Genomic DNA, 15081 nt, shown 5'->3' on the forward strand with positions numbered 1-15081 from the left:
TGCTCTGTATTAAGAAGGACTCAGATTTAATCTCTAGCATTGCTATATGAATGGCTGGGGAAACCAGAGTTGCTGGGGAAACCCAGCCAGATGGGCGGGGTACAAATAATAAATTATTATTATTATTATTATTATTATTATTATTATGAGAGAGGGCTGAGAAAGGCTTGTGCTTGAGACTTTGGAGACCTGCTATGAAGCACAGGTAATTATAAGTAGGTACGAAAGCAAGCGGTCTTCAGTGGTTCCGCCTCACCATCTCTTTTTAAAAGGGACATTTTGAATCCACTGCTGCATTTTCTGTAGGTCTGGAGTAGCGTATAAAGGTAGCTTTTTAAATGAATGACACTCACCCACCATGTAGCCACCTGTGCAGTGGTGGAAGAAAGACAACCCGTTATTGTGACAGCCCTCTCTCATGGGGGTCAACAGGGCATTTTCAAGCCCAAAATGGTTTGGGCCCAAGTCCCATAACATTCCATCTACAACCATATCATACCGCCTTTTCTTTTAACATAAACAATGAAGGTCATTCTCAAGTGCCTGCAGTTAAGGCTGGTGGAAACCAATGAGGCCCTTAATTGCTGTGTCCCACATTGCTGGAATGCTTTATCATCTTGGGCATGGGTAGGCAAACTAAGGCCTGGGGGCCGGATGCGGCCCAATCGCCTTCTAAATCCAGCCTGCGGACATTCCGGGAACCAGCGTGTTTTTACATGAGTAGAATATGCCCTTTTATTTAAAATGCATCTCTGGGTTATTTGTGGGGCATAGGAATTCGTTCATTTCCCCCTCTAAAATATAGTCCGGCCCCCCACAAGGTCTGAGGGACAGTGAACCGGCCCTCTGCTGAAAAAGTCTGCTGATCTGGGGTCTATTGGATTATATTTTTTGGAAGGCATATATGTTCTCTTTGGACTTCTTTGAGGTGTTCTCATTGAGCTACTATGAGTTTCAGTTCTATTTAGTTATTGACTTTTTGCTGTTTTGTTTATTTATTGTGGCTGTATTTATTGTGTTTCGTTGTACATTTTTATCTTGAAAGCTGCCTTGAGAAGGCTTTTTCCCTTAAAGGCAGCCTTAAAATATTTTAAATACACTAAACTGAATTCACTAAAGCAAGGTTCTAACTCACAGGGTTGTTGTGTAAGGATGATTGAGATTATGTTTATGAAGCACTCTACTCTCAAGCACTGCATACATTAAATGATCCACTAGCTTTTCAATATACCAGTAAACAATTAAAATATATATATAATCTTTCCCTGGAGGGGTTTCTTTTCATGAAATGCGAAGTAGAGGGGAGCTGGCCTTAGGAACACCCAACAGTCCACAAAAATAAAATCTACTGAGAATCTGTACTCAATTTGCTCAGAGAGAATTTGGAAATGATTTTCTGTTATCAGTGCATATACAGGAACTCAAATATATCAAACAAAAGTGCTGAATAACAATATTTCAAGAGCCTATCATAATTTTAGCTTGGTAAGTATTTATATAAAGGCTCAGTTTGGACTATCTTCCAAACTATGACTAGCATTAACCTCAAAACCATAGTTTGCACCCACTCAAACCATGGTTTGGAGCTAGGTCAACCCAGAAACAGTGCAGGAAATTGGAAAATGTGAGGGAATTGTGAAGATGGGGGATGCATAAGCCGCATAAGCCCATGATAAACTCATAATGCTATAAATGGTGTTTGGAGGATTATCAGGTATCATCACAGGTATTCCAGAAAACTATCAAGTGAGTTAAAGACAATAGTACCTTCAATATTCCCAACTTGCATTCCATGCTCATTTCAAAGTATCCTTTTTTCTCCATTTCCCATGCCCAAGTGCTGTTGAATTCTTGACACATCTGAAAGGAAAATGGTTTAAATTAAGTACGAAGTTATCTCCCATCATGGCACCCATACTCAACGAAGTGTTACCTAAAGTTTCAGTTTTTGTAGGAATAAAACAGGAACTGGAAAAGCAGAGGGGTGTGAATTGCTGTTAAACTAACAATATGGGTACCTAGGATGGGTATTTATTTATTTGACTTACAGTCTGCTTTTTGAGAACACGCACTACAAAGCAAAATAAAAAAATCCTTCCAGTAGCACCTTAGAGACCAACTAAGTTTGTTCTTGGTATGAGCTTTCGTGTGCATGCACACTTCAGTAAGGTGCTACTGGAAGGATTTTTTTATTTTTTATTTTGTTTTGACTATGGCAGACCAACACGGCTACCTACCTGTAACTGGCACTACAAAGCAGTTCACAACATATATAAAAATATAAATTCAAACACAAAAACACTTTAGAATCCATTCAGAAACAATACTAAAAACTGAACACCAGTACAGAGATAAAACAGTAACAATAAAATTCAGCCAGATACTGACAGCAACAGCCCTATTAAATCAGAGGAAATAACACGGAATCATAGTACTGTAGAGCTGGAAGGGACCCCAAGGCTCATCTAGTCCAACCTGCTGCAATGCCAGAATCACAACTAAAGAATCCCTGAGAGATGGTCATCCAACCTCTGTTTAGTCCCGTTTAAAGGATGTGATGGATGAGACCTGCCCAACCTTAAAAAGAACTGACTACCATAATTGCGGGGCTGCCACCGAGAAGGCCCTATTAAAGGTTCCCACACGCCTGATAGGCTTCACCACCAGACACTGGCAAGGGTGGAAACATAAACACACTGCCCCAGAGACCAAATATGAAAAACTGGAAGACCCAGAAGTCTTTCATAACAATCATTTAAATGAATTGTATTAAAGGGACATTGATTTTTGTGTGCTCTGGAAATTCCTTAAAATTATTTCTGGATGGTAGTGATTACTTCTGCACACTATATCTAATATTAAACAATACAAAAAAAAAACTGGCACAGATACCTCCTATTTCTGGCCATGGCATCAGGGATTACAAACATCATATATCACCCAGTAGTAGAGTTTCAGAGCATTCAATGTAAGAACAACTTACCCTGATCAAGTATTTTTCCCAGCGGTCTGCTGTGACAGATTTTCCAATCTTCCTCATCAGTTTCAGATGAAGTTCTACCAGCTCTCTGGGAACTACAAGCAAGAAGGGGAGGGAGTTTAAAAACAAATAAGCAACTAGGATCTAAATGCTAGACGTAAGCGCAAATTCAAGAGAAAGACGAACATTAAGTGTTAACTAATCCACAGAGAGCCAAAATATTAAAATAGGATGCTCACATTCATACAGGAAAAACTGCATGGTCTGAACATCGTAATAGATCAAGGCATACTACAATCCCAACAGTGGACTACCAACCAATTTCCTGTCAACCACCTTGCACCTGCAGGGTGGCTAGGATTCTTACAAAGAATGTGAAACAAGGTGTTGCTGATGCATCAAGGCACTTATTATTAAGGCGCTTGTTACATACTTGGAAAAGCTTAACAAAGATTACTTATGCCTTAACTATTAAGAGGCAATCTTACTATTTCTCCATTTGGTGGACCAGGTTGATTCTAGAAAAAGAAGATCATACAGGTTCTCATCTACCTTAGAATCTAGGTAGCTCAGCATTCCAGCACTAAAATCAGACATATGCTAAAATGTGATTTTACACCTTCGGTGGGGTTAATTATTAAGGATTTATAAATGAACTTAACATCTTTTCCTTTGTTCATAGAGTCTCTCTCTAAATTTGCATATGAACCAGGAGCAAACTACAGCGGCACCTAGTGGCAGAACGGAGCAACACCCATGCAGGCAGATCTGAAAAGGTGCTGAGATGGACAGCCGGATACAGACCTGGAAAAATATCACAGCTGCCCTATCCTTTGGGAAGCCAGCCTTGAACACACAACTAATACTGAATCCTAGAAACTGAAACAGTTCCAAGCCCTACCAAATGAAATTTATCCCTCACGTTTTAACTTTTGAAAAATGGCATATAAGCATTTTTATAACATTTTAGGACTGCTTTCAAACTAGAATGCTACACGCTTGTTTTCTCCCACCCTGGAGGGTAGGACTCGAGGCAATGGCTTCAAGTTAGAAGGAAGGAGATTTACATTTGGTAAAACTTTATGATAGTAAGAGCTGTTCGGCAGTAGAACAGACTGCCGCGAGAGGTGGCGGACTCTCCTTCCTTGGAGGTTTTTAAGCAGAGGTTGGATGGCCATCTGTCATGGATGCTTTAGCTGGGATTCCTATATTACACGGGGTTCTACTCCCTTGGGTCCCTTCCAGCTCTAAGATTCTATAATCTTAAAGAGGTTCACACATTGCTTCATGAAATTTGTGCTGGAGCAACCAAAATTCTTTGCTTGGAAGTCTTTGCTTAGAACATCAACCAAAGAACAGCCTGGAATGCTGCACACTAGTCAAAATACATTCTTTGCTGGCGTTTCAGTAAGCTAGTGGTTTAGTTGATCTTGTATTTACTTGTCAGAGAGGGTGGAAATGCAGGTAACAACAGCCAGTTAGACAATTGGGAGGGGGAAAAGAAAGGGAGGAATTTGGGGAAACTGGTCAAATAGCTGGCTTCATAGAATAATAAGAGCAAGGAAAATGGAAAAAAAAATAGGTGAGGAAGGGGGGACATTGGGTTCACTATGTTAAGGGAGCCCTATTTAAGAGGATAATTGGAAGGAATTAAAAAGAAAGGAAACAAGACTAGAAGAGAGAGTACAAGTGCCTGGCACAGATCCCAAAGAAGGAAAGCCGGGGAGAAGAAATGAGGACTGGATCTTCATCTCCCCTCAACATCTGACAGGCAAATTGGACAAGCTGGCACAGCAGGATTAAACACTCTGCTCACCAGCTGAGTGGAGGACTGAATTCTGGTCTCTGCAGGGATCTACTTCATCACTGCATCCCTTGCCCATCAACTGACATCAGTTGGTGGCAGCAGCTGACTGACAGTTGGGTGTGGTTTTGGAGAAATGGCCCTGTGGGCAAAATGGGACTACCCAGGAGGTAAAGACTTGTCTGCGGGCCAGCGGTCCCCTACACCTAGAGTAAAGGGAGGAAACAAGTGTGCTCACCACAAACTCCTTATCTCTTGTGTATGGTGAAGAGAGTAGGAAATGATAAGATCTTTATTGGGCCCGAGTTTCCATATTTAAAATGACTTGAGAGCAACATACAATAGGTAATGTTCTCTGAAGTGTTGAGGTCTGTTTTCCAAAGATGAAACTACTGGTAAAAACAGAGCACAGAAGAAGTGAAGTGGAATACTACAAATCAAAGAGTTGTCAAGTGCTGGTGACAGTTACAGGGAGGCTGAGCGGGCATCTGCTAAGAAAGTCAGAATTGTGATGGCGCTTCAGAAGCAGGTGAATGGCATAACACAGTAAGCTCAGAACACAAATATACAGCAAAATTTATTGCAAATATACACTCATCCAAATAAAACGAAGGTAGAATGATGTAATTCTCACCGATTACTATTGTAAACACACAACTCAATTCTATACCTCTGTGCTTTGTATAAGAAACATCACTACATCTTGAATTTCACAGCCTTTTCAAACCACTGTTTACAATTGTTTATGGGTGTACTTATGTGTGTTTCTTATGACTCTTGGTCATTTTGGTTGCCTTTCATGGCATCTTTTCCAGTTCTAAAATATCCTGCAACGGGTTATTGACCAAATCATTGAAGCTTTTAAAATTTCCCACAACCGTCTCAGTTTCCCCTAGACAGATGGAATATATTTATTTGTTTCATTTAAATATATCTTCATTCCACTTACCACTGCAAAAATTATCAGGTGGTTTACAAAACAGAAATAAAACATCAACACTGCTCATCTACAAATGAAAAGAAAGAAACCAAATGAAAAGCAGCACAGCTGCACTAAAAGGGGCTTATATGGCTGGTATACATAAGGAGAAGGAACTTGCATGCTCCTTACGATTCGCTTCAGAATTACTTTCAGCCCATTCAGTCTGGCACACAAGTGGGTCATTTACCGAGTCATGTGCAAAATTGGATCACACTACAAATATTTTCTTTCAGGAGGGTGAGTCGGCACTTAACTAATATTAATAGCAACTGGGAAGCTACTGGCAAAACACAATAAAGACATTGTTTGGTTGTGTTGTCTTCCAAAAAATATGATACTTTAGGTAGAGATTACAAGTGAGTCCTTCCTTACAGTGCGCTGCCCCCATGCTGCAAATGGAGGACCTGCTGGGAGGAAGTACACATGCGATGCATGCAATCACAAGCTCATACTCTGCAAAGTATTACTTTTGCAAATTACCCACAGTCCCTCACTTAGTGCCTGATATTTTTCTATAAAGCCTGCACAGTGAATGAATATAGTTTTCTAGGAAATATTAAACCCAAGACATAATGATTGTTGGGGAACCCAAAATAATGCAAACCTTTTAACAGCATGCTCAAACATCTCATTTGTCCACGGGGCTAGCGAAGCACTAACTAAGAGAGATGGGCAAATTTCTCAATGTTGGTTTCTCATTTTACCAATCTTAAGTTTTAATTTATCCTATTCTTACATCTGTTCATACATTTCATCTATCCTCATGAAAATGTATCACCATTTTAGTGTGCATTTCTCTAATATACACAGTTTTGTACGCAATTAACCCTACTAGTCCCATTTTGGCAAGCGAATGTAATGCACTGTGCATGTTATTTTCACTAAGATCTTTATTTTATTTATTTAACAAAATTTATACATGTAATTGTTATAAAATCTCTAAGCAATTTACAATACATTTCCACGCATAGTTTTCCCTAACATACTGTATTTCACTGCGAAGTCGTCGCCATTGCTTAACAGTCACACTCCCATTTTTTGACCCCTAAAATCGGTCCCAAAGTGCTCACCACATAATATGAAAATGCAACAATTAACAATCCAATCTACTCTTTTTGCCTTAGATATCAGTGACTAATGAATCATCTGTGAGAGGTAAAGGTTTAAGAATTATATTTATTTATTTATTTACTGAATTCCTATGCCGCCCCTTCCTTTGAGGATCACAGGGCAGTTTACAATATAAAACCAGAAAAAATGCATGACATAGTAACATCACTATATCACCTGCCTTCATTACAGCTGAAGTAGAAAAATACACCCTACTAAACATTATATGCTTCATTCTCACCATGGTGTGAAAAAAAAAATTAGAGGCTTCCCTAACTGAAGTTGTGCCTGTACAAATCTTCCACAAAATTTGAGGACCAGAAAAAGAACATTAGCCTGTGCTTTTCACCAGTATACTATTCTCTAAAAGGACTACACTTTGAGGTATGGAAAAGCAAATAATCCAATGAGACTTCACCTGTAGCCTGAAGCAGCTCGGTGCAAGTCATCCGTTTACTACTACAACAAGAGTTAAGCCAAACTCTACTCAACACAGAACTATAGAACAAGAAGGAACCTTAGAGGCTCCTCTGTATTCCTGCAGGATTTCTCTCCACTCCCCCCCCCCACTTTGCTAAAGGTCAAAGCAAAGAAAGATCAACACCATGACCCAATGGGTAGTTGTTTCTTTCCTTTCCTCCTTGCAGCAGATGCCCCACCCACAATATCACAAAGAGGTGGCAAAGGCAAAAAAAGGTGAGGCTGCTGTTTGGAAGAGAGGGTGTGTGTGTGTGTGTGTGTGTGTGTGTGATATGAATGTCCAACCAGTTCAATCTGCACATTTTGCTTGAATCCACTTAACACCGCTTTCCACACTGTGAGTGCACCACACTAAAATACTGAACAAAGTGTTAGAAATTAGCCAGGCGCGTTTTGCTACTGGCGCGGGTCCAATTCTGACCACGTGGAGATCTCTGGATGCCAGGTTGGCTTTCTAAAGCAGTAACAGAATAGCTTCTTTACTGCGTTCACCGTATTTTTTCCATCTATAAGACACCCCCCTATTTTGGGAGACCCAGATCCACCTTCGGCACTCTCCATGTATAAGACGCCCCCTAATTTTGGACATTATTTTTTAGGGAAAACCTAGTCATATACACGGAAAAATATGGTATATCTCACATTTTTCTTCAATGAATACATGGTTTTCCCCCCATCTCAGTTAATCCCTACAATGATCCTGTTAAGAGGCCGTGACTGTTCCAAGGTCACCCAGTGAGCTTCATTACCGAATGGGGATTTGAACCCTGATCTCCCAGGTCCTATTCCAACACTCTAACCACTACACCACACGGGCTTCCTAGAATACTTCTGCTATGGGGCACGTATATAAATTAAGTAGGTAAATAAATAGTGGAAAAGCAAACTGTCACTTAAGAGAAGGATCTGAAATATTTTCCTTGGAGCCTGAATTTGTTTTATTCTGGATTGCTTTATTTGATGTATCAATGTGCTTTAAACCCATTTGAGTTTTCCCCCTTAAAATATAAAGCGGTATAGAAAGGAAATGAATAATAATAATAATAATAATAATAATAAATTCCACTGCAAAAAGGTGCCTAGACATTCTGTTGTGGAGACCGTAACCCAGGTTTAAGGAGGCATTTGGCGATTAGCTTATATATCTGAGTTTCTAACACTGAATGGAGAAACAGGCTGGCCATGCGGCAGGATGAAGCAATCTACTTCAGATGACACCACAAACAGGGGATAAATGAAAAGAGGAATTAGTATCTGAATGGGGCTGCAAGGCTTTTTAAAGTGTTGGTCCTAGCTGCAAGGGAGAAATACATCATTTATTCTTGACCTCAAGCAGCAAAATATATTGGGCTAATAGTGAAGAAGGTTACATTCTCCAGCTGAAAAGAGATATTTGTGGAAATACGTCTCCTAGTAGCAGCAACAGGAGCACCTTGGTTTGTTCAAATCAGAAAACGATACACTAAGATTAAAGAACAAACTTAGTTGGTCTCTAAGGTGCTACTGGAAGGAATTTTTTTATTTTTTATTTTGTTTTGACTATGGCAGACCAACACGTCTTGTGAATCAAGAATACAATAGTAAAATACTAAAAATCCAGCTGAGCCAACAATATAGCCATTGTGAAAATTTCCACAGCATTCCACTACTAGCAACACAAATGTAACATTATTAAAATTGTGAACTGCCTTTACCAGCACTCAAGGTGTCAGATAGTAACAAATCTGTAGGAGTGTCTCTTCCCATTCAAGGCCATCCATGTCCTAAGATCTTCTGTCAAAGCCCTGCATCAAGTGCCTTCCACGTAAGAAGAATCACAATGTAAGAATGTAAGCCTTCTGGATCAGGCCAATGGGCCCACCTAGTCCAGCTTTCTATTCTCACAGTGGCTGAACAGTTGCCTCTGGGAAACCAGCAAGCAGGATTTGAGCACAAGAGCTGCTCTCCCCTCCTGTGGCTTCCGGCAGCCCACTCCTCCATGAATTTGGCTAATACTCTTTTTAAGCCATCCAAGCTGGTGACGATCGCTGCCTTCTGCGGGAGATAACTGTGCAGCTACAAAGGAGAGGGATTTTTCAGAGATGTGGCCCTGGCTTTGGAACACCCTCCCTAAAGTGTTGTGCCTAGAGCAGGGGTCAGCAAACCTTTTCAGCAGGGGGCCACTCCACTGTCCCTCAGACCTTGTGGGGGGCCGGACTATATTGGGGGGGGGGAGAGAACGAATTCCTATGCCCCACAAATAACCCAGCGATGCATTTTAAATAAAAGCACACATTCTACTCATGTAAAAACACGCTGATTTCCGGACCGTTCGCGGGACGGATTTAGAAGGCGATTGGCCTGGATCCGGCCCCCGGGCCTTAGTTTGCCTACCCGTGGCCTAGAGCCTATACACTCAACAACCAACACAGACAGACAGACAGCACCAAGAAGAAGAAACAGAACCACCCCTTTCAGGAAGGCCTTGAGGCACAGGGGTCAGTATAAAGAGAAGCACTTCTGAGGCTACGTTCTGTGTGAGCTCCACTTCTATACAATCTGGGCAAACCACCACACAACAAGGCCTGATCTCACAGGCCTGATCACCTTTTGGGAAGAATGGAGGAATAGGTGTATATACACACTGTGATTGATTACCAGTATTATCACTACACACACTTTCTTTTCAGCAAGGGACTGGGGCCCATAGGGTTTTACTTCACACCTTCAACTTTTGTATGTGGACACTGAAAAATACAATGGAATTGCATTCACCATTTATATTAACCTCACAAACGTGAGTGTTTTTATATTTTTAGGTTTGTTTATTTATTATTTAAAAGATTTTAAAACAGCTTTTTGGATACGAAAAGAAATGCCCCACAATTTAAAAAAGCCATAACAATATCCTATCCAATGTAAACAATCAACAGTAAAATCAAGAGTAAAATATCATCAAGTGGCCAAGAAAAATTGGAACTAGCAGCAATGGTGTATTCAACTGCTGGCGCAAATACCCCATAGTTCATGCCTGCCTGATCTCGGCAGAAAGAACAATCCACATGGTTGGCACCACCAGAGAAGGTCCTCCTCCCCAACCCCCACCAGACTGACTTCCACAAATCAGAATACAATCAGGATTGCCTTAAATATTTACTATTATGCATAGTTTGCAAATTAAATCACATAAGCAACAATTGCAAAACTGTCACGGTACAAAAAATGCCTCCTAGACACGAGTCACTTTTGCTTTTCAGAGCTTTTTAAAAAATATGTTTATTAATTTAAAATTACATATATGCCACCATTTAAAATGTACTTAGCCTAGGCCTGCACAGTATAAGGACTGCAGGTTAACTGTGGTCCTATCCTTGCCTATTTGCAGTCATCTGGGTAAATTCCCAATAACTATTTGCAACCCCTTCTTGGTGGGAACATTTAAAGGCCAGTATGGCAAAATCATTTGCATGGCATGTCAGATGATGGATGACAGCTAAAAGGTCTGAGTTCAATGCTCACTCAGTCATAAACTTCCCGGGGTGACAAGGGGTCAGTTACCATTGTTTTGAACTACTTCACTGGATTGTTGTGAAAATAAAATGGGGGAGATTCACAGATGCCCCAGGGCTCATAGGAGAGAGGGTGGGGTAAACAATTTAATAAGATAAAAATGAGCGTGTAGCTGCAGCTTCTCTTTGGGTTTTGAAGCATATGGCAAAGTTGGCACCAGTTTTTCTAGTCTGCTGCAACTATCCATCCACTCAGCATGGACCACTTGCAGCAAATACTGTGTGTGTGTGTATATACTTTGTATGCTGCTAGCAAAAACAGTTAAAACCAGGCAGCCATGAAGAAAGGATAGCCAAAGTGGTGCACTTCAGGAGGTGTGCATGTGTTAATGGGCTAGAAAACAGAACATAGAAAAAGCTGTCCTATACAGAGTCTGACCACTAGTCCATCTAGCTCGGTATTGTCTATGCAAGCTGTCTCCAACCTAGCACCACCCAGTTGTTCTGAACTACAACTCTCATCAGCCCCAGGCAACATGGCCAATGGTCAGGGATAATAGGAGCTGTAGTCCAAAACAGTATATTGGTTACCCCTGGCACAAAAGCAGTGCATTGGCTAATAGATAATGTGCTTATCACCCTTGACTTAGTAAAAGCAAGGAGTATACAGTGATTTGCATTCTGGATTCCTGGCTTAGCTAGTTCTTAAAACACAAGTGTGTGTGGGGGGGGGAAGAACATCCACTAGTTTTCTTCCTGCTCAGGGGAGCACATCAGAATTACCACAAGCAGTGGAACGAAAGGCTTGGGGAAATTGCAACACTTCCTCTATTGGTGAAGAGCTTAGAAAGCCACCCTACAAAATAAATCCTACTACATTAATGCAATAAATTTGACTGCTATCAAGGAATTCAGGATTTTTTTAAAACACACACACACACTCAAAGATAATGGCTTGGGACACCACCATAAAGTCAAAGTATTACAACATATGCTTTCATGAAGTAAAGTCTACTTCATCAGATGTGTACATACTGGCTACAATTGGTAGATTTTTAGAAACACACAGCTGTCAAGAAACACTTGTCCAAAAGGCCTTGAAGTGCAATATGTATTATCTTTGGCATTTCAATATAAAACTCACAATGTTTACAGTGGTACCCCGTGTTACGTACGCATCCGTTCTGGGTCGCGCCACGTAACCCGGGCGTACTTAACACAAACGAACAAAAAAAGAAAAAAGAAAAACCCAGAAGTTTGCAGGGTTTTGCGCTTCTGCGCATGCACGAAGTGCGCAGAACGTTTCTGCGCATCCGTGCACGCACCGCAGAAGACTTCCGGGTCGTGGAGGTGCGTAACCCAAACGTACGCAACACAGAGCAAACGCAACACGAGGTATGACTGTACATGGCAAGTCCATTGGCCATTCACTACTGCAATAACTGGCAATAATTTTTAATACGTTCTCACACACTTCTGCAGTTTCCAGCGTGCTGTTATGCAGATCAGTGTTCTTTGATCTTGGACCCCAGATGTAATTGGACTACAACTCCCATAATCCATCAAATGATCTAGAGTATCGTTAGGCAAACTAAGGCCCAGGGGCCGGATCCGGTCCAATCGCCTTCTAAATCCGGCCTGCAGATGGTCTGGGAATCAGCCTGTTTTTACATGAGTAGAATGTTTCATTTTATTTAAAATACATCTCTGGGTTATTTGTGGGGTCTTCCTGGTGTTTTTACATGAGTAGAATGTGTGGTTTTATTTAAAATGCATCTCTGGGTTATTTGTGGGGCATAGGAATTTGTTCTCTCCCCCCCCATATAGTCCGCCCCCCTCCCAAGGTCTGAGGGACAGTGGAGTGGCCCCCTGCTAAAAAAGTTTGCTGACCCCTGCTCTAGGCACAACACTTTAGGTTATTTGTGGGGCATAAGAATTCGTTCATTCCCCCCAATATATATATATATAGCCTGGCCCCCCACAAGGTCTGAGGGACAGTGGACCAGCCCCCTGCTGAAAAAGTTTGCTGACCCCAGATCTAGAGTTATGAGTGGGCAGTGAGGTACTGCTGACAATATTGTTCAGGGTTGTTAAAACAAATTGAGATTATGGAGAGGTCCGAAGGGATAGTTCCAAACTGAGTGAATGGGTGGTAAATGGTAAATGCAATTCAATGTAAACAAATGTAAAGTGATGCATGGCTGGGCAAAAAAAGAAAAAGAAAAACACCCACTCATAATTTCAGATACGCTCATGGGGTCTGCACTGGTGGTGACTGACTAGAAGAGAGACCTTGGGGTCATAGTGAGTAGCTTGATGAATACTGTATGTTGAAGCAGTATGAGGCAGCTGTGAAATATGACAAATTCCATGCCATGGCTCATTAGGAAAGGAATTGAAAATAAATCTGCTATTATGATAATACTGTTTTACAAATCTATGGTGCAACCACAATGGGAATACTGTCTACAGTTCTGGTCACATCACCTGAAAAATGTTATTGTAGGATTGGGAATGGTTCAGAAAAGGGCAACCAAAATTATGGATGGAACCATTCTAAAAATCTATGAGGAAAGATTGGGGCATTGGGGGCTTTTTAGAGAAAAGGTAAGAGAAGCTTATAAAGTTCTGCATGGCATGGAGAAAGTGGACAGAGAAAAGTTTTCTCCCTCTGCCATTACACTAGAACTTGTGAATATTCAATGAAGCTGAATGTTAGAAGATTCAGAAAAGATAAAAGAAAGTACGGTACTTCTTTGTGCAGCACATTGTTAGACTGTGGAGCTTGCTCCCACAGAAGGCAGTGATGGTCACCGGCTTGGATGGCTTTAAAAGAGGATTAGACAAGTTCATGGAGGAGAGGGCTATCAATGGCAACTAGCCATGGCGGCTGTCCTCTACCTCCACAATTGGAGGCAGCAATGCTTCTGAAAGCCAGTTGCTGGAAACCACAGGAGGGGACAGTTGCTCTTGTGCTTCTATCCTACTTGCTGGTTCCACACAGGCATCTCATTGTGAGAACAGGATGCTGGAACTAGATGGGCCATTGGCCTGATCCTGCAGGCTCTTCTTATGTTTTTATGATGAGAGTTGTAGTCCAATCACATCTGGAGACTCAACATTGAAGCACACCCATCCTTTGTAAAACATATCTACCTCAGAAGTAAGGAATCACACACACCCTTCCAGATGTTTCTGGTCATTCATTTTTGCTTACCACTGGCCAAGACTGATGGGGATGAAGGAAACTGGAGTCCAACATTTGAAGAACCAGTTTCACTATCCCTGATCTATAGAAGCAACCTGCTTTTCATTACAGAATAATCAATCCATTTCCAAATCCGTAAAGTGCAATAAACTAGGCTAAACTGCATACTTTCAAATTAGATAGGCTGAAATCTATAAATGAAAGCTCTGAGTGGACATCTACTTAAGAGTTCATTGTTAAAATGAGATTTGAACTGGAAAGCACCTAGGTCCCATTCTAGAACTTAATCCCTTCCAACACCCTAGCCCTTCACTAAATGACAGCCAAAAGAGAAAGATCCCACAATGCTTCTTGAAATATGTTTCACTACTGAATTTGGCACATTACTGAAGGACAGAATACAGATAACACTTCTACTCCCGAAAGTAAAATTGAGTTCAGTTTAACATGCCAATATACCACAAAATTTTATAGCCTTGTTATTTTTTTAGATTTTTTTGTATAAAGGAATGAATAAATGATATGATATTGTCACAAAAATGCCTGCAAGCAGGTTATATATAGTCCCATCAGCATTTAGATGAACTCAGTCCAACATATTCCCATAGGACTTTCTCAGAAGTGTGCATAGGGCTGCAGCCTAAGTGACAAGTTAATTTTTTATATATAACTGCAATGACTTCCTCCAAAGAGTCCTGGGAACTGTAGTTTGGTGAGGTACTCATAGTTCTGTATTACACAAGCCTGTCTAGCATCTCACACAGAACTGGAGTTTCCAGAATTCTCTAGAGGAAGGAGTGGAATACTAAACCAATAAAAGTCTGTACTGTACATCCTCAGCATACTGGAGAAAAATCACTTATGTCCACTTGGACAGAGACAGAAGGATAGCACAGTCATTTGTTCCTGACACCTGACAAAAATATTTCAAAGCAATATGGAATAAACAATACTTTTAACTCCCCAACAAAGTGCAAATGGAAGAAGAGAAAGGAACTAGGATCATTTCCAAAAGAAAGGTTCATGTAA

At 40.9% G+C, this 15081-nt stretch overlaps 1 protein-coding gene across 1 annotated transcript in view; it reads right to left on the reverse strand.

Moving 5' to 3' along the window:
• RSF1 (remodeling and spacing factor 1) overlaps positions 1-15081 on the reverse strand; it is a 40702-nt gene that overhangs the window by 23588 nt on the left and 2033 nt on the right. Inside the window, exons 2-3 of the mRNA XM_033146011.1 lie at positions 2984-3075; positions 1768-1860 (exon numbers count right to left, since the gene is read on the reverse strand). Of these exons, the coding sequence (XP_033001902.1) occupies positions 1768-1860; positions 2984-3075 (185 nt within the window). The remainder of the gene's footprint in view (positions 1-1767; positions 1861-2983; positions 3076-15081) is intronic.

This window comes from Lacerta agilis, chromosome 4 (genome assembly GCF_009819535.1).
Source record: "Lacerta agilis isolate rLacAgi1 chromosome 4, rLacAgi1.pri, whole genome shotgun sequence".
Taxonomy (NCBI): Eukaryota; Metazoa; Chordata; class Lepidosauria; order Squamata; family Lacertidae; genus Lacerta; species Lacerta agilis.